We start from the raw sequence: 20995 nt of genomic DNA, 5'->3' as shown, positions 1-20995 counted from the left end.
CAAAAAATAAGTGTACATACAATTATGTTGTACTAAAACAAATTAACTAACTTTATATTAAATATGTTTGTTAAATAAACTGTCAATAAAATTAAAGTGCAAATGAAAATACAGCTTCAACACATTAGTCATTATTTTTGCGCTTAAAGGCCTACTGAAATGAATTTGTTTTATTTAAACGGGAATAGCAGATCCATTCTATGTGTCATACTTGATCATTCCGCGATATTGCCATATTTTTGCTGAAAGGATTTAGTAGAGAAAATCGACGATAAAGTTCGCAACTTTTGCTCGCTGATAAAAAAAGCCTTGACTGTACCGGAAGTAGCGTGACGTCACAGGAGGTAATATTCCTCACAATTCCCCGTTGTTTACAATGGAGAGAGAGATTCGGAGCGACAAAGCGACGATTACCACATTAATTTGAGCGAGGATGAAAGATTCGTAGATGAGGAACGTTACAGTGAATGACTAGAGAGGCACTGATGGACAAATCTTTTTTCGCTCTGACCGTAACTTAGGTACAAGCTGGCTCATTGGATTCCACACCCTCTCCTTTTTCTATTGTGGATCACGGATTTGTATTTTAAACCACCTCGGATACTATATCCTCTTGAAAATGAGAGTTGAGCACGCGAAATGGACATTTAAAGTGACTTTTATCTCCACGACAATACATCGGTGACACACTTAGCTACTGAGCTAACGTGATAGCATCGTTCTCAAATGAAGATAGAAACAAAATAAATAAATCCCTGACTGGAAGGATAGACAGAAGATCAACAATACTATTAAACCATGTACATGTAACTACACGGTTAAAAATTCTCAGCCTGTTAAGGCTTAACAATGCTGTTGCTAATGACGCTAAGGCTAATTTAGCAACTTAGCAACCGGTGTTGTGCCTGAAACCTCACAGAACTATGATAAAAACATTAGCGCTCCACCTACGCCAGCCAGCCCTCATCTTCCCATCAACAGCCGTCCTCACCTGCATTCCAGCGATCGACGGCGCGACGAAGGACTTCATTCGTGGGTTTGGCGGCAAGCATCGGCTAGGCGTAGTAAGTAGTCCTTGTTGTGTTGCTGTAAGTATTGTACTTAGCCGCTAATACACAGATCGATCCCACCTACAACGTTCTTCTTTGCAGCCTCCATTGTTCATTAAACAAATTGCAAAAGATTCACCAACACAGATGTCCAGAATACTGTGGAATTTTGTCGAAGAAAACAAGAGGTTTCTGTATCGGGTTCGACGGGGTCCAACCACTTCCGTGGATTCTGTGACGTCACGTGCATAAATCATATCCAAAGGAGTTTTTCAACCGGAAGTGTGGCGGGAATTTTAAAATTGCACTTTATAAGTTAACCCGGCCGTATTGGCATGTGTTGCAATGTTAAGATTCCATCATTGATATATAAACTATCAGACTGCGTGGTCGGTAGTAGTGGGTTTCAGTAGGCCTTTAAACTACTCCATGACTATAGAGTACAGTACAGACTTCTTCAGTTTTTTTGAGATTGTTAGTACTGCCACAAGTGGTGGAAAAGTGTATTACAATTTACAACTGAGTACCACTGTGGCCCATATGGACCACAGCTGAGAAACATATTTTTTGGCGGCCCTCTACAGGGAACTCGCGACCCCAAAATGGGACCTGGCACTATGATTAAGGGATTTGATGTAGAGAATATCAAAAGCATTTATTTTTGTTGAGATGCTGCAGGTTGCATTGCCGTGCATCATTGACGTTTTGGGCATGGTTTGGCAAATTGCAATCCACATTTTATGTTGTTGGGTGCTCCTGCGGCATGGGGTGCAGACTCTGTCGGCGACTCAAATCTGGCACAACATCGGGTCTGCTCTTCTTTCTCCACTTTTTTGCAGGTTCTAACTCAGTCTTTCTCCCATTGAGGGTGTTTTGCTAATTTCTATAAGTTCTGTGAGAAAAATAACATGATTTGAGATGAAGATGCAACCAAAACATGTAGTATGCAATATTAGAGTATATGGAAATGGCCTCCAGTCTGGTGGTCCTACAATACATGTGGGCAGCCTAAAATGTGGCTGAAAATCAATGTCTGCCATCAGAAAACAAGCTTAAACTTACTACTGAGTCTTTTTTGGGGGGAATCCTATCTTGTGACATTTTTTTTAGGTCCAGAGCTATGAAGGAAGTGCCAAAGTTCGCAGAATTGAGAGAGGCCCTTTACTGTATTTAGATCAGGGGTGTCAAACTCATTTTAAATCGGGGGCCACATGGAGAATGTGGGACGAGTGGGACGGACTGGTAAAATTACGGCAGGATAACTTAAAAATAAAGACCGCTTCAGATTGTTTTCTTTGTTTAAAAATAGAACAAGCACATTCTGAAAATGTACAAATCATAATGTTGTTGAGGATATTTTACACTTTTACGTTGCGGTTAATGGTATTCTATCTTTATTTGTTGTTATTTATACTTTTTGAATAAATTATGTGATAATGTTCATCAATCAACTCATTGGTGTTAATTATCAATCTATCAAGATAAATAATTATATCAAATTCAAACTACAGTATGTTATTTATGTAGTTTGCTCATTTTCCTCGATTTTCCATCATGTGGTGTATTTTTTTGTACATATGTAGCATCATCTACAAAAATACAAAGAATTGCTATTGCAACATCTAGTGGACACATTTAGAATCACAGTTTTTTTTCATTCAAAAATGTTGGCTCATTTTTATACCTAGCAAACTCATCCCGCGTGCCGGATAAAACCTGTTTGCGGGCCGTAAGTTTGACACCCCTGATTTAGATGTAACAAAGTAAATGCAAAAGCACAATAATAGCCTTCTTAATATCACGCCGACATGAGAAGTTCTGCAGACGACTGCGTGTTCATGAAGTCTGCGCCAGGACTGTCCTCTGTGGCGCACATGTACTGCAGACCACCATGTCTGAGACGTAGCTTCCCTACCTTACAACGGCTGTGACCTCAAACTGCTCTTCTATCCTGGTGTCAGCGAACGTTGCCAACAACAACTGTTTTACTAGTTTTTATGTTTTTACTGACTTTTTATTCACTTTCACAAAACAAACTGGTTGTTGGAAGAGTCGTGTTCATGTTGAGTCACAGCGAGAAGACAAACAATCTTCATCTCTTCTTTCAGTTTTTATTCCCCAAGACAACAATGAAGGTTTCTTCTTGGCCCTGCAAAGAATCCACGTCGTCTCCAATAGACAGCTTTGGAGAAAACACCAGACGTCTTTGCTTTTTGTTTCCCTGGAGATTCTCAAAGACAAGTCAAGTACGTGCACTTCCTGTGTGTGTGTGTGTGTGTGTGTGGGTCACTCTGACGTGCTCAGTGTTGATACGTTTAACATATTAGATGTTCTTTCAGTTCAGGGGTGTCAAACTTGTTGTCATTGAGGGCCACGTTCCAGTTTTGGCTGCCCTCAGATGGCCGGCCGCTTGCAACATCAATAAAAGAAACATACATGTATAAGGATTAGCCGCGTGATATTGTCACACGATTACCTATGCATTTGATTAGTAAATGTATATTTTACCTACACCGTAAGAAAAAAATAATCGGTCAATTTTGCGGTCAAAAAATGGCAGAATTTTACCATAAAGTTTACAGTAAAATGGTCACGCTCTATTTCACTGTAAAATTCTGGTGATTGGGCTGACAGTTTTTTGTTCGATTTTTTGCATAAAAAATATGGTTGCGGTTTTCACAGTGTATTACTGTAAATGTAAAAATGGTACCAGTTTTTTTCTTACGGTAGGATTTTTAAAGTCTGAAGTTTAAAAAAAACGTATTGTCATGTTTACAGTGTACAATTTGATGGATAACTTGCTTTGAAATCATAAGGCTAAGTAGATATCTACGTATGTTTTTACTCCAAAAGTGTTTCGAATGTGTGATCTGTTGCATTATTAGATAGATAAAGTTTAAAAGATATATAATTGCATGCACTACATGTCTTTTATTCCTGTCAAAATAAAAAAAGAAAGAAAGATAAACTACTTTATTGATGCATATTGTTTCCAGACTTTCACGGGCCATTCAAAATGATGTGGCGGGCCAGATCCGGCCCCCGGGCCTTGAGTTTGACACCTGTGTTCTAGTTGGAGCCGTTTGTTGCTTGACAGAGCTCTTTATGCCAGTTTTCTGTTTGCCAGCTTGTTAGCACCAGCAGTACCGTCTTCTTAAATTTGAACTTATGTCCGCTACCTGGGAATATATACAGTAGGGGTGTGGGAAAAAATCGATTCGTATTCGAATCGCGATTCTCACGTTGTGCGATTCAGAATCGATTCTCATTTTTAAAAAATCGTTGTTTTTTTAAAAATTATTATTATTTTTAAATTATTATTATTATTGTTTTGTTTTTTTTAATTAATCAATCCAACAAAAGAATACACAGCAAAACCATAACAATGCAATCCAATTCCAAAACCAAACCCGACCCAGCAACACTCAGAACTGCAATAAACAGAGCAATTGAGAGGAGACACAAACACGACACAGAAAAAAACAAAAGTAGTGAAACAAAAATGAATATTATCAACAACAGTATCAATATTAGTTACAATTTCAACATAGCAGTGATTAAAAATCCCTCATTGACATTATCGTTAGACATTTGTAAAAAAAAAAAAAAGAACAATAGTGACACAGTGGCTTACACTTGCATCGCATCTCATAAGCTTGACAACACACTGTGTCCAATATTTTCACAAAGATAAAATAAGTCATATTTTTGGTTCATTTAATAGTTAAAACAAATTTACATTATTGCAATCAGTTGATAAAACATTGTCCTTTACAATTATAAAAGCTTTTTACAAAAATCTACTACTCTGCTTGCATGTCAGCAGACTGGGGTAGATCCTGCTGAAATCCTATGTGTTGAATGAATAGTGAATCGTTTTGAATTGGGAAAAACATCGTTTTTGAATCGAGAATCGTGTTGAATTGAAAAAAAATCGATTTTGAATCGAATCGTGACCCCAAGAATCGATATTGAATCGAATCGTGGGACACCCAAAGATTCACAGCCCTAATATACAGGTACCAATTGTACTTTTGTGTGTTTATGAATATTAATTTGTTGAATTGGTTTCTTACACTTCTGAATCTCATCATAGCTTAGCTTTTTCCTACTCCTTTTCTGACATGCCGTTAAAAGAAATGAAAGAAATGTGTGAAATATTTGATGTATTATTATGTTGAAATTGTATACATGATCGGAAAAAAACTTCACGCCACCAAATCGGCAAGTATGCTTTCAATTCAGTTTGTCCAAGATGTGTTGCTGTACTCAGAAAGTACCGGTGGTCGATTGATCCGGAATATGTTCATTCTGTCAGGTAGTGGTGGTGACGAACCCCAAGATGCAAAGATGGCAGGCTTGGTGCAGGAAAACATGATTTAATGTCCAAACGAAATGCCAGAAAACAGGAACCAGGAACACGGAAACAAAATACGAGGAACCAGCAAACAGGAACAGCTCACAGCAAACAGTCCACAACATACAGCCTACAATACTCCAACACTGACTGGAAGGCGAGGCAGGTATAAATAGTGGCCTGATTGGCAATTGCCACCAGGTGTGCCAGACTGCCAATCAGGTACAGGTGAGGGAAACAAGAGCTCAGGGAGACGTGCAGGAAAAGGAACCAAAATAAAGAAGTCAAATCAAATGGAGGAAAAACTAAAACATAACCAAACTGTCAGTGACAAGCCTGACACATTCCAGTCTTTCTTGGTGTTTCTATGATGTCTATTGTGGGAGGTGCAAGCTGTCATTTGTCATACATGAAAGGAGCGATCATATTAATTGAACACACACTAATTAGGTTAAGATTGAAGAAGTGTGTTGTGGGTTTGACTTTTGGATCATACTGATTATTTGTTCTTATTTGTATATAAATTGTGTTTATTATCATTAATAACCTGCGATGAGCGATCGCATCCAACTCTCACTGTCATGCTCTCACATGACAGTTATTAGTTTCAGTAACGTCAGACAATTATTTTGATTGTTACTTACAATTCAGATGGCTTTTTGGGATTGTCTATTAAATATTCAAACTCAAAGGTATTTTAATGTTGCTTATCAGTGGCGTGCAGTCACTAGAGGCAGGGGAGGCGGGGCCTCACCTGCCATCATGGAAAGAAAAAAAAAGTAAAAAGAAAAAAAAATTAATTAAATTGTTATATGTATCCAGTGATTATACTAAAGTTATTTTCCATTTAACTTCACCAGTTTTATATTATTTTTATTTTTATTTTCTCATTTGCCGTTCAAATACTGAGAAGAGACGGTGCGGTGATCAGCAGCCAGTTGAGGCACGTCACTCAGTTGTGCCTCAACATAGTGATGGGATCGGCAGTTCTTTTGACTGTACTGGATCACTAGAATCAGTTCCTTAAAATGATTCGTTCAAAAAATTTGTTCACGGAATCCCCCCCCCCCAAAAAAAGAATTTAAAAAATAGGAGGGGTGGGGGGGTGGGGGGGTGCATGCGTAGTACAGTACAGTGCAGACATTCGCGGGAGAAGCAGCAAATAGGCGCCCACACAACACTACCGCCCCTCCCTGAATCACGTTCGCGAACGACACAACACTAAGGGGGCGCCTCTTAGTACAGTACGTAGTAGAGTACAGTGCAGACATTCGCGGGAAAAGCAGCAAATAGGGTGAACGCGAGTCCCCACGCACTGCGTAGGGACTCGCGTTAATCTAACAACAACAACAGTTGCAGTAGAAGGGATAATAATAATAATAATAATAATAATAATAATAATAATAATAATAATATGAATCAGAATTGATCCCCAAGGAGAAATGTATTTTTGTTACAATAACTGTGTAAATAATAGCCTATGTATGTGTACATACATTAGTTATTGTTTTTATTTTAAATCTTGAGATAGGCTCCAGCACCCCCCGCGACCCCGAAGGGAATAAGCGGTAGAAAATGGATGGATGGATGGATGGATGGATCTTCTCAAAACAGCCTGCCCTACACTTTACCCCCCGCCAGTAGACTGCTAGTAGACTAGTAGTCTACTCTCATAACTTTATGTGTTGAGATAATGGGGACGTGTGTTTGTTTTCATGTGGCTTGTTTTCATGGGATCGGCAGTTCTTTTGACTGTACTGAATCACTAGAATCAGTGACTGACACAGCGCCACACTGTGGCCGCAGTTCAGTACGTGAACCGAATCACTTCTGCAGTTCTTTTGACTGTACGAATCACTAGAATCAGTGACTGACACAGCGTCACACTGTGGCCGCAGTTCAGTACGTGAACCGAATCACTTCTGCAGCAGCAGTACAGTTTATTTGCAAATCAGCATTATTATAATGATGATGATAGCTACTAAACAACATCAACAACAACAGTTGCAGTAGAATGGATAATAATAATAATAATAATAATAATAATAATAATAATAATAATAATAATAATAATAATAATATGAATCAGAATTGATCCCCAAGGAGAAATGTATTTTTGTTACAATAACTGTGTAAATAATAGCCTATGTATGTGTACATACATTAGTTATTGTTTTTATTTTAAATCTTGAGATAGGCTCCAGCACCCCCCGCGACCCCGAAGGGAATAAGCGGTAGAAAATGGATGGATGGATGGATGGATGGATCTTCTCAAAACAGCCTGCCCTACACTTTACCCCCCGCCAGTAGACTGCTAGTAGACTAGTAGTCTACTCTCATAACTTTATGTGTTGAGATAATGGGGACGTGTGTTTGTTTTCATGTGGCTTGTTTTCATGGGATCGGCAGTTCTTTTGACTGTACTGAATCACTAGAATCAGTGACTGACACAGCGCCACACTGTGGCCGCAGTTCAGTACGTGAACCGAATCACTTCTGCAGTTCTTTTGACTGTACGAATCACTAGAATCAGTGACTGACACAGCGACACACTGTGGCCGCAGTTCAGTACGTGAACCGAATCACTTCTGCAGCAGCAGTACAGTTTATTTGCAAATCAGCATTATTATAATGATGATGATAGCTACTAAACAACATCAACAACAACAGTTGCAGTAGAATGGATAATAATAATAATAATAATAATAATAATAATAATAATAATAATAATAATAATAATAATATGAATCAGAATTGATCCCCAAGGAGAAATTTATTTTTGTTACAATAACTGTGTAAATAATAGCCTATGTATGTGTACATACATTAGTTATTATTTTTATTTTAAATCTTCTCAAAACAGCCTGCCCTACACTTTACCCCCCGCCCCCGCAGAGCATAGAGCGAGAGCGTTGTCGTTCACTGAGTGATTCATTTCGTTAATCCGCGGTGAACGAATCGTTCGCTCAGTCCCTCCCCCCGCCCTCTCATTGGCTGCGTCGTTCGCCGACGTCGAGGGTTCAGTGAGTCACAGAATGCGCCTGTTCCACTCATACCGGCATGGTCGCGGCGGAGCTCAACTGAACTGAGAAAGGAACGAATCAGTTCATGAAGTGATTCGGTTTAGTACGTTCACTCAAAAGATTCGTTCTTTCGAACGAATCGTTCGCGAACGACACAACACTACCTCAACATGGATTGTGCACAATGACTCGGCTAACTGCTGGCCTGCTGTGCAGTGAGACTGTATTGCTATATGAATTATATTATACATTTCCATAGTTTAGTTAGCTGAGGTATATAATGTACAGTGTATTTTGTCAACAACTGTATGTGTGTAACATATTTTTAGTGCTGAGCATTCATAAAACTGCTGCGAAGACACACTGTGAGAGGCTCGTCTCATAACCCCGCCTCCTGGTGCCAAGCACCTCCGCCGCAGAATGCACCGCCCGACGGGAGCGCCACACCAACCAAAGCCCACACCCAAACCCTCCACGTGCAAGACCGAATCCACCCAAAAAAAGTCACTTAACAAGAAGCCAAAAAGTGCAAAAACAACAATGCTCGCGCTGCAGGAGCCACAGGGACACAACATTAGGTACACCTGCACTGCAGGTTCATATTAAGATTAAAGATTAAAGTACCAATGATTGTCACACACACACTAGATGTGGTGAAATTTGTCCTCTGCATTTGTCCCATCCCCTTGGGGAGCAGTGGGCAGCAGCGGCGCCGCGCCCGGGAATCATTTTGGTGATTTAACCCCCAACTCCAACCCTTTGTTGCTGAGTGCCAAGCAGGGAGGTTATGGGTCCCATTTTTTTATAGTCTTTGGTATGACTCGGCTGGGATTTGAACTCCAACCTACCGATCATGTTTGTAAATCTGACTGTGATGATGCAGTCGTGCCTCACCAGACATTAACCTCACCGCACGCCACTGTTGCTTTTATATTGATGATGTTTATTGAATATTTATGTACAATAACGGGTAGTATAGAAGATAGTATGCTTACAATTATATATGAAATGAACCTTTGATTGAACGAGTTAACCTGACCCTGAACAAAGGTTAAGTGGATGTTCAAACCTTTGAGTAACCTGCAGGGTAGACTGTGATATCCTGTCGTTTAACAAACTAAAGAGGTGCAATGAGGCATTTGAGCAAGGCCAGGACTTTTTGAGAAGAGTTGATGGTTAACACTCTGCTGAAATGAAAAGTCTGAAGAGCACCAATAAAGACGCAGATAAGGTTAATGGACACTGGCAGGAGATACACGCTCACTTTGCCAATGTCCTCTTGATTTGCTGTGAGAACTCACCGATTTTAAGGTTCTTGCCTTTACACCATCCAGCGTGTGTTGGTGACGTGTGTTGACTGCAACCTGGAGAGCCTCTGTAAGTATATGTCTTTGTGTTGATGCAAATATATAAAAAAAAAAAGTAAAAAGTACCAAAGATTGTCACACACACACTAGGTGTGGTGAAATTAACCTCTGCATTTGACCCATCCCCTTGTTCCACCATCTGGGAGGTGAGGGGAGCAGTGAGTAGCAGCGTTGGCTGCGCCCGGGAATCATTTTTGTTGATTTAATCCCCAATTCCAACCCTTGATGCTGAGTGTCAAGCAGGGAGGTAATGGCTCCCATTTTTATAGTCTTTGGTATGACTCACGACCTACCGATCTCAGGGCGGACACTCTAACAACTATATAAAAACGAGTGTCTGACAACATTTATTATTGGAATCCAGAGCCAAACAATAACTTAACTGCATATTTTTGTTGCTCTAGTCCATGATTAATTCAAAACAAATATGCTTAACATTACAAGCAATTGTGAAAAATAAATATAGCCAGAAACTGGACTCTGACGCAAACAACCGTGTCGTGGCAAAAAGGTAGATTCAAAAAGTCCACAAACGTATTAAAAGTAGGGATGTTCGATAATATCGGACTGCTGATATTATCGGCCGATAAATGCTTTAAAATGAGATATCGGAAATGATCGGTATCGGTTTCATAATTATCGGTATCGGTTTCAAAAAGTAGAATTTAGGACTTTTTAAAACCCTGCTGCGTACACAGACTTAGGGAGAAGTACAGAGCGCCAATAAACCTTAAAGGCACGTCCTTTGCGTGCCGGCCCAGTCACAAAATATCTACGGCTTTTCACACACACAAGTGAATGCAATGCATACTTGGTCAACAGCCATACAGGTCACACTGAGGGTAGCCGTATAAACAACTTTAAAGGCCTACTGAAACCCACTACTACCGACCATGCAGTCTGATAGTTTATATATCAATGATGAAATCTTAACATTGCAACACATGCCAATACGGCCGGGTTAACTTATAAAGTGCAATTTTAAATTTCACGGGGAACTTCCGGTTGAAAACGTCTATGTATGATGACGTATGTGCGTGACGTCAATGGTTGAAACGGAAGTATTCGGACACATTGTATCCAATACAAACAGCTGTTTTCATCGCAAAATTCCACAGTATTCTGGACATTTGTGTTGGTGAATCTTTTGCAATTTGTTTAATGAACAATGAAGACTGCAAAGAAGAAAGCTGTAGGTGGGATCGGTGTATTAGCGGCTGGCTGCAGCAACACAACCAGGAGGACTTTGAGTTGGATAGCAGACGCGCTATCCGACGCTAGCCACCGACCGCATCGATGATCGGGTGAAGTCTTTCGTCGCGCCGTCGATCGCTGGAACGCAGGTGAGCACGGGTGTTGATGAACAGATGAGGGCTGGCGTAGGTGGATAGCTAATGTTTTTAGCATAGCTCTGTAAGGTCCCGTAGCTAAGTTAGCTTCAATGGCGTCATTAGCAACAGCATTGTTAAGCTTCGCCAGGCTGGAAAGCATTAACTGTGTAGTTACAGGTCCATGGTTTAATAGTATTGTTGATTTTCTGTCCATCCTTCCAGTCAGGGGTTTATTTCTTTTGTTTCTATATGCAGTTAAGCCCGATGCTATCACCTTAGCTCCGTAGCTAAAGTGCTTCGCCGATGTATTGTCGTGGGGATAAAAGTCACTGTGAATGTCCATTTCGCGTTCTCGACTCTCATTTTCAAGAGGATATAGTATCCGAGGTGGTTTAAAATACAAATCCGTGATCCACAATAGAAAAAGGAGAAAGTGTGGAATCCAATGAACCCTTGTACCTAAGTTACGGTCAGAGCGAAAAAAGATACGTCCTGCACTGCACTCTAGTCCTTCACTCTCACGTTCCTCATCCACGAATCTTTCATCCTCGCTCAAATTAATGGGGTAATCGTCGCTTTCTTGGTCCGAATCTCTCTCGCTGCTGGTGTAAACATGGGGAAATGTGAGGAGCCTTTCAACCTGTGACATCATGCTACTTCCGGTACAGGCAAGGCTTTTTTTTTATCAGCGACCAAAAGTTGCAAACTTTATCGTCGATGTTCTCTACTAAATCCTCTCAGCAAAAATATGGCAATATCGCAAAATGATCAAGTATGACACATAGAATGGATCTGCTATCCCGTTTAAATAAAAAAAATCATTTCAGTAGGCCTTTAACACTGTTACAAATATGCGCCACACTGTGAACCCACACCAAACAAGAATGACAAACACATTTCGGGAGAACATCCGCACCGTAACACAACATAAACACAACCGAACAAATACCCAGAACCCCTTGCAGCACTAACTCTTCTGGGACGCTACAATATACACCCCCCGCTACTCCCCAACCCCCCACCTCAACCTCCTCATGCTCTCTCAGGGAGAGCATGTCCCAAATTCCTAGCTGCTGTTTTGAGGCATGTTAAAAAAAATAATGCACTTTGTGACTTCAATAATAAATATGGCAGTGCCATGTTGGCATTTTTTTCCATAACTTGAGTTTATTTATTTTGGAAAGCCTTGTTACATTGTTTAATGCATCATGCAGGGCATCACAACAAAATTAGGCATAATAATGTGTTAATTCCACGACTGTATATATCGGTATCGGTTGGTATCGGTATTGGTAATTAATATCGGAATATCAGTACAAAAGCCATTATCGGACATCTCTAATTAAAAGTAACAAAAAAATGCTACGAAATGCACCCTCGTTGCACAGTCCCAACTTGGCTTGAACCAAAAGGCCAAAACACATGAAAACAAGAGGGAAACATTGCAAAACCTAAAGAAGGACATAACACAACAGAGAGCTTCTGCAACCAGCTGCCACTGCAGCGGCGCCATCTTGAAATATTGAATGGCAAGGTTCAGGTGGGTGGCTCTTCTTGCAAGAAGTTGTTTCTATCTACTGTTGCTGCAAGTTGAGTTATCACCGGAGTAAGTTAAGCACTTGCTTGCTGCTTGTTGATGCAGAGAACCCTTCACTCCCCTTTGAAGGAGGCGGCCCACAATGAACAACTACCAGCAACACATGCAGCAACCACTAAACGGGGGGCAACAATGTTCATTTTGAGAGCGATGAACATGGGGGAGGACAAGGGGCTTCTCAGAGGAGTTGCAGGCTTTGACTGATATGAAGACTGAGGAGAGGCACTTTGCTGATTGCAGAAAAGCTTTTTAAGTGAGCCTATGTCAGAAGTGGTATGCATGTGTGAGAGAGAATGTTTGTGTCCTTTTTGTGTTGAGCTGTTGTATAAACATATTTGCAGGTTTATTTCCAGGAATGTTAGTATAAATATAAAGTGTAGCGCTACACCTTACTAATGCGCATTAATAAAGAGAGCAGTTGGCATCAAGTTTTTACAGACCTACCCTTTTGTATGTTACTATTTCATGTTATTGTCATTCAATATACCGGGTGTCCAAATCTTGGCAGTATATTTATTTGTTTATTGAATAATTTGCCCCGAATTGAAGCATTTAACTGCGATGAGGTGGCGACTTGTCCAGGGTGTACCCCGCCTTCCGCCCGATTGTAGCTGAGATAGGCTCCAGTGCCCCCCGCCACCCCGAACGGAATAAGCGGTAGAAAATGGATGGATGGATGGATGAAGCATTTAAGTTAAGCAGAATGAAAAACTAACATCTGTGCAAAAAGGGACAAAATGACCTAGCTGTCAATCAATGATTTGGAATATTCCCTTTCCGGTTTCTGAAACTTTTCAAAAGTTAATTTGCTTTCTAGGGCCCGAGCAGCAGAGCAAGCCCCACAGGGGCAATGCAGAGCACCGAAGGGCCCGATTGAAATTGCTGCTTTTTTTTCTATACTGTACGTCTTTTTGAGGCCCTTAATATGCACGAAAAGTCCCCGTATTTTGCAGGCTCCACAAGTTCAGATCTTGATCATTTTTGGTAAAAATGCTGTTGATGACGCCCTGAAGTGCCCATTGGATCAGTACCTGTTCATAGCCATTCAAAGTGGGTGGAGCCTGACGGCGAAATTTGCCCCACGTCATTACGATCAAACTGACATTACTGCACTTTAGATGACCTCGTACATGTAGCTTTGATCATGATCATGCCAAGACGTTCGTTTTGACACTACCATCGCCACATTGTGGTGGAAAAATTATAACCGTCATAACTTCCTTCCATATGCTCCGATCGTCCCACATTTTTTGATGGGTGGGATACAAATGTATCACAGCAGTGGTGCCAATATTGCCACTTTGTGGTGGAAAAATATACCTGTCATAACTTCCTCCGACATTTCTGAAATTTATGATGGTGGGTTGTGGTGTTAGGTGGCACTTAGCTGCATAAAAACTGCGCCGCCATTATCGCCCCCTTGTGGGGGAAAAAATACAACTGTCTTAACTTCCTTACACATGCTCCGATCCTCCTGACATCCTGCATCACTACAGTGGCACCAATGTTGCCCCCTTGCAGTGGCAAATTATAACTGTCATAACTTTCTTCCACATGCGGGTGTTAAGTGGGATGCAACTGCATCTTTACTGTGGTGCCATTATCGCCACCTTGTGGTGAAAAATTATAAAAGTTATAACCTCCTTTGAGATGCTCTGATTTTTCTGAAATTTTTGATGGTTGGTTTGGGAATTGGGTGGGACTTAACTGGATGACTACTGCGGCACAATATTGCCCCCCTGTGGTGGAAAACTATGACAGTAATAACTTCCTGAAATATTTGATCGTGGGTCAAAATATTGGGTGGGATGCAACTGCATTACTTATGGAGTAAAAATATAACAGTCATACCTTCATTACACATAATCCGATCTTCCTGAAATTTTTGATGGTGAATCACGGTATTGAGTATGATGCGATTGCATCATTGTAATGGTGCCAATATTGTTGCTTTGCGGTGGAAAACTACAAGTTATAACTTCCTTCCACATGCTCTGATCTTCCTAAAATGTTTGATGTTGGGTTGGGTGGAACGAACCTGCATGACTACTATATACTAGAATATACTATAACAGTAATAACTTCCTTAGACATGCAATTTTTGATGGTGGTTTGGGGTGTTGGGTGGCACCTAACTGAATGGCTAATGTGGCACCAATATCGCCCCCTTGTGGTGAAAAATTGTAACAGTAATAACTTCCTTAGACATGCTCCGATCTTCCTGAATTTTTTGACGGTGGGTTGGGGTGTTGGATGGAACCCAACTGTATGACTCCTGCGTCGCCATTATTGCCCCCTTGTGATGAAAACATATAACTGTCATAACTTCCTTCCATATGCTCCTATCTTCCTGAAATGTTTGATGGCGGGTCAGGGTGTTGGGTGGGACGCAACTGCATGACTACTGTGATGCCTTTAACGATCCCTTGTGGTGAAAAACTAATACATTTCTTACACATGTTCTGATCTTCCTGGCATTTCTGATGGTGGGTTGGGGTGTTGGGTGGGACGCAACTGCATGCCTACTGCACCGCAATAATCGCCCCATTGTGGTGAACAATTATAACTGTCATAGCTTCCTTCTACTTGCTGGGATTGTGCTGAAATTTGTGATGGTCCGTCACGGGTCACAAGCGTCATGCGTGCCGGCCGACTTGCGTGAACCCTGCAGTGCAACGGCCCATTCAACGCTGCTCACAGCTTTAATTTGTTATTGTATTGTCTGAATTTGTAAATTGTTTTGTCTTTTGTTATTTTGGTTTGTGAAATTCTAAGTTGTTTGACTTTTTTTTTCCTGAAATAGAAACTTTTTTGTCTTTTGTTCATTTGTTTTATGTAAATATAATTTGTTTTATGATGTTTTGCACTTCCAGGCCACCATAATAATGTATATTTACAGACATTTTAATTTGTGAAAAAAATGGTGGGGGGAAATTTTAAGAAATCAACTTGGGCCCTTCAGTGCCTAAGTGAAGCTTGTAGTTCCATTATTAATGTTAACTTCTATTATGTTCTTCTTACATCATACCTTTTAAAAATGGAAAAACTTTTTTTTATTTTTGGTTGAGCAATTTACTAATTTCATCCTTTAGTTCTTGACTCTGACTGAGTAGGGCAGTGTAAGTTTTAGATCGACACCATGATGTGATTCTTATTTTTTATGTTGATTTCAAAATATATGTGTGTTCTTTCTGTATCAGTAATGTGTTTTCTTGGGATCAAGTGGCTACACGTGTTAAGTGGACACACATGACCAATAAGAATTTATTGTCACCATTCACATGTTACACAAAAAGAACACAATTCAGTCAAAGTAGATTTAACAACTAACTAAATACCAACAGTTATTTACTCACATTGCACACAATATTATTACACATAACACAATTCATAACACATGAAAATCACATTTATTTACAAAAATCTGAGATCTTAAGCGCAAACACTGATGTGTGTGTTTGTGTGTAAAAGCTGGTACCCTACAGTTATGAAAATGTAGTAAATGAAGTAGATGTACAAGAGCAAATACAAGACTTAAGCCAGTATCGTAGTTTTCCCTTTGAAAAGCAGGATGGTTAGCAATCATCAAGTACACTTTACGCTAACCCTTTCCTTCTATATGTTGAATTTCTACACAATCCTTGTCTATGCAGTAAGGTTGATGAGGTGATGATGAGGAGCAGCTTAGTGCTGCATGAGGCAGATGGAGGTGAACTTGTTCAACGCTGCCATTACACTTTATCCTGCAGCTTTCTTTCTGTTTTCAAATTAGCGCTGACGGTTTTCAGGACAAGACTGGCACAGAGATCAGATAAAAAGCAGCGAGCAGAGGAGATTGATCTTATTCACGATTTACACAACTGGTTTAGAAAGATGCTTTTTCATTCAAGTCAGTTGACATGATGATTTTTAATATTAGTAAAGTCATCATCATTACAATATGATTCTCTACTTAATATTACCCAGATGAGAGGTGTCCTTCCTTCAAAAAACAAACAAACATACTAAACATTTAAACTTTTAAAATGAAACATATCTATTAAACTACAGTTATAATTAACAATTTCCATTATAATTATTTACGTTATTTTTACAAATTAAAATATTCCAAAAATTTGTAGATTTCAGTTTGAAACTGTTATTCCTGATGATCTTACAAATAATATTTTTTTCAGAGCTGAAAGTCAAGGTTTTTCAATATTCAATTTTAATACAATTCCGAATTAATATATATTTTATAGTTAACGAACATAAATGTTTTTCCTTTTTTTAATTTGTTTAAATCATTTGGATATTGTTTTCAATTTGAAATCAATTATACCAGAAAGTCATCATTGTATTTTGTTTTGTAACAACATGATGCATTTTAATGGTTTGATATGTTTAGTATTGTAAAGCAGTATTTATATTTTATATGCTGAGGAATAATTCAAAAATGAGTTGTGGGCCACAATCCTGCAATAAGACAAAACAATTCTAGCATGTCATGGAAAAATACAGCATTCATAGGAAAATAAATGTTTAAAAAAAGGGTCATTACAACTATTGTCATGTTTGTGCTGAGAAGAGACGGCAAATGTTTGGTAATAGAAATGAGTGTTTTCATAGTGTACTAGTTTTACACGGCCATGTAAAAATAGTGTTTTCCATTTGAGGAGATAAAAGTGTGGATGTAAGATGAGTTTACTAACATCCTCTGTTAAAACTGAGCTAGTCTCAAGTCTAAGGCAATGGATGTGTCTCAACTGGTGCATTTGTGTACTTAAACGTAAATCTTTTGAGTACGTAAGGGTGTTACACTTAGTATTTTACACTTGGGTACTTACACACTGGGCCTGATCTACAAACGTACAAAGATCCAAATAACACGCTCTAAACAACGTCTGCAAACTATAAAATTGCGAGTACAATTCGTGGGCGTGTTGCGGGTAATTGTAAGACAGCGTGAACAATTGATAACAAGTGCAAAAGCAGCACAGACCGCCCTATTTAAATGAGATTTTTGCATGTACTACCAGCATTACATTCATTTCCCTCTACATTTATGTTATTATGCACTCCAATCTGTGTACATTGTTGAACAAACAGCACACAACTATAATGTGTAACACATTTTCTGCAATATAGAATCGCAATCCATAAACAACCAAAACTATTTTTAGGTAGGCGGTGGACCATCGAAACACTGCAGTGCATTCATGCGTCTGAAATGATCCTAACGCAAGACAATGCATATAGTTTTTTCATATATGGGATATATTATAATACAGTGATGTGCGAGTCATGAACAAATCGTTCAAAACCTGCAAGTTTTTTTTACTGAATCAGCACTCACATGTTGTCTTCGCCATTAACTCGGTCAGTGACTCGAGAGAATAAACCATGTAATATGTAAATATATATGCCCCTGTTAGTCTAACTGTGCTTTTATAAATGCTTTAGCTCCATAGAAACAGCAACAAATATGTTTCTTGCCTCAGATCAACTCTCTGAATCACTCCCTGTGTTACAGCTCGGGTGCTTGACAACGACTCACTGAATCACAGATACTGAGTGAAAGAACTACAAAGTGAACGATGGGTGCCACTGAATCATTGTTCGTCACTGAACAATCATGAAGGATGACTCACTGACACTCAATCACTGGTCATTGGTGGCGGGGCCATTAACGCCAACGAGTCAGGAAGGAATAATTGAAAACTGAATTTGTGTCCATGCTAGCCTGTTGTCCTCTATGTTATGGTTAGGTATTTAATTTAATTTTGCACTGTTAAATATTATTGTAATGTTGCACTATTGTTTGTTTTCTTTTTTACTGAGTTTTTTTTAAGCAAATTGAAAATAGATGTCCTTATTGCAGTGTCCTATAACACGTAGTGCACATTCAATAATGGTGCGTCCACTTTGGTTACCGGAATAGCGCTCAAAAAGCTTAAACAGTTGTAAGAATTTCCTTTTGCATATACTACTTTTTAACCAGAAACAGGTGCTGTTGCACCACTTCTGCCGTCACATATGATAGACTTTTACTTATTCCACAATGGCGATATTTTGGTCTCATTCAAATTGCAATAATATTATTAGTAGTTGCGTAAGAAAGCCTGCAGGCAGAGAGAGAGACAAGAGTGGTTGGCAAAAACTATAACGTTGTTAATTGTTGCGACTGTGGATATACTGTGTGACATTTGTGAATAAAGGCTGCAGTTTATCAAGTTTAAGTGAACTTATATTTAATTGGTTTCACAATTGTTGAATCAATGCTGTTACCGCTAAAGTTGTGCAGCATTAACTTTTGCGGCTGTCATTAAATGGGATGACTTGTTACATATGTGTGAGTCCCTACGCATGCGCCCTGTGACGGTACACAGTTGACGGCGCTAATCCTGTGCAACGCTCTACACATGCGCTCCGTGCTGAGTGAATCGAGTGGGGGCGAGCCTTAGCGTGCATTAACCATGTGCAAGCTTTTGCGCATGCGTTTTGTGAGGAGTGAAACAAGTGAATTGATTCACTTTGTCACCTGACCCACAGGTACCAGTCAGTAAAAATAATCACATTTACCATCACTGATATAATAGTATAGATATCCTTGGTGAAAAAATGAACAGAACTAAAACAAATGCCAGCAGACACCAACATGCATCAATTGGATTAGTTTTAAGCAGCTCCTTAGGTTAAAATTATAAAAATTATATTGCTGAATAGAAGGTATTTCTAATATTTATTTTCTGACAGTCCAAATGTGTTGACAAATACACATCATACAAAGGATTCTCGGGCTGTCCAGCTGTATTTGCAGCGCGATTCCCTCTTTTCTCACAGCCATGTGTGCCACGATGCCAGTTTGCTAAATAAATATGAATATAGCGTCCGCAGAACAGTTGTAGTTTTGATAAATCTCATTGCGGTGATGATTATATTTTATATTCTTCTCCTCCCAGTATTGTGGGATAATCAGCACATATTCTGCATATTCATGAAAACAAACACGCTATATGGATTGCGCTCCTTTATTTGTTCAATTAACAGATGCAATCCTTTGCACACAAGCATAGTATATCAGCTTATTTTGGTACTATCAAATTTGCACGTTTGCATGGATCAGGCCCTTAGTATATTGATTATATGAGTGTGTTACATTTGCAAATTTACACTTAAGTCTTTTTAGTACATATGTGTGTTGCATTTGCATACTTACATTTAGTCTTTTGTTACACTTGCAGAGTTACACTTAGCGTTTGTGGATTATCTCAGTCTTTTGAGTACATAAGTGTGCTACACTTGCGTACGTACGCTTAGTCTTTTGAGTACATAAGAGTGTTACATTTGTACATGTACACTTAGTTTTTTGTGTACATAACAGTCTTACACTTGTGTACTTACTACTTACGCTTAGTCTTTTCAGTAGGTAACCATGTTACACCAACACCTGTGTACTTACCGGTACATTTAAGTCTTTTGAGTACATAGTGTTACACTTGCTTACTTATACTTAGTCTTTTGAGTATAAAAGTGTGTTACACCTTTGTACTTACATTTAATCTTGTCAGTACATAAGTGCCTTCACACAAAGACGTATAATAGAATGCAGTACACTGTCAGTACCCGGATGTTGTACTCAAAATACTCAAATTGGTGAGTGTGCAGGGAAGGACACATACCACCCTCAATAGTCGCCTTTTTGACTACATAGCGGAAGGGGAGGAACTAACTTGAGTGGTTGCAATTCACGGTTGAAAAGGAAAGAAGAAGATGACTGTAAATATTGTGATCATAATTTCCGGGAAGTGCACAATGACAGTAAATTAGAGATTAGTTTAGTATACAGAGTGTACTCTACACAGTATACTTATTGAAGTGAACTGATGCAAGTTCTCCATTTGAGACACATCCAGTGTGCATGGATTAGTGGACAAAGTGTTGCACGTTGACTGAGGTAGCTTCCATCTGACTCGTCATTCAGTGATGAGGTATGTTGATGTACTGCAGACGCTCCAAAAGTGTGCACTGAATATTTGTGTGCATGCTTTATGGGTTCAAGCCGTCAATCCAATGAAAACGCCACACAATAGATTGATGCCAACATAAGTTCGCTTCCTCCGGTGAGGACGAAGAGTGACTTTTACTCAGAGAAGGGTGGGAACATGCCGAGGTCAGCAAAGTCCTCAATGTTGTAGTTGGCAGTTCCTTGGGTGGGATCTCCAGCCATAGGTAACATGTCCTGTACATACAATCACATGCACATACAAACACACACAGAACCACACACAA

At 39.5% G+C, this 20995-nt stretch overlaps 1 protein-coding gene across 4 annotated transcripts in view; it reads right to left on the bottom strand.

Annotated features, from left to right (window-relative positions):
- Positions 1–15980: 15980 nt before the first annotated feature.
- arnt2 (aryl-hydrocarbon receptor nuclear translocator 2) overlaps positions 15981–20995 on the bottom strand; it is a 168101-nt gene continuing 163086 nt past the window's right edge. For all 4 annotated transcript variants that reach the window (XM_062029809.1, XM_062029828.1, XM_062029818.1 and 1 more), the window contains one exon: positions 15981–20945. In XM_062029809.1, coding sequence (XP_061885793.1) covers positions 20847–20945 — 99 coding nt within the window. In that variant the 3' untranslated portion in view covers positions 15981–20846. The remainder of the gene's footprint in view (positions 20946–20995) is intronic.

Source organism: Entelurus aequoreus, linkage group LG02 (genome assembly GCF_033978785.1).
Source record: "Entelurus aequoreus isolate RoL-2023_Sb linkage group LG02, RoL_Eaeq_v1.1, whole genome shotgun sequence".
In the NCBI taxonomy this organism is placed as follows: Eukaryota; Metazoa; Chordata; class Actinopteri; order Syngnathiformes; family Syngnathidae; genus Entelurus; species Entelurus aequoreus.
The sequence above is the reverse complement of the archived record's forward strand: the minus strand, read 5'-3'. Positions and strand labels throughout refer to the sequence as shown.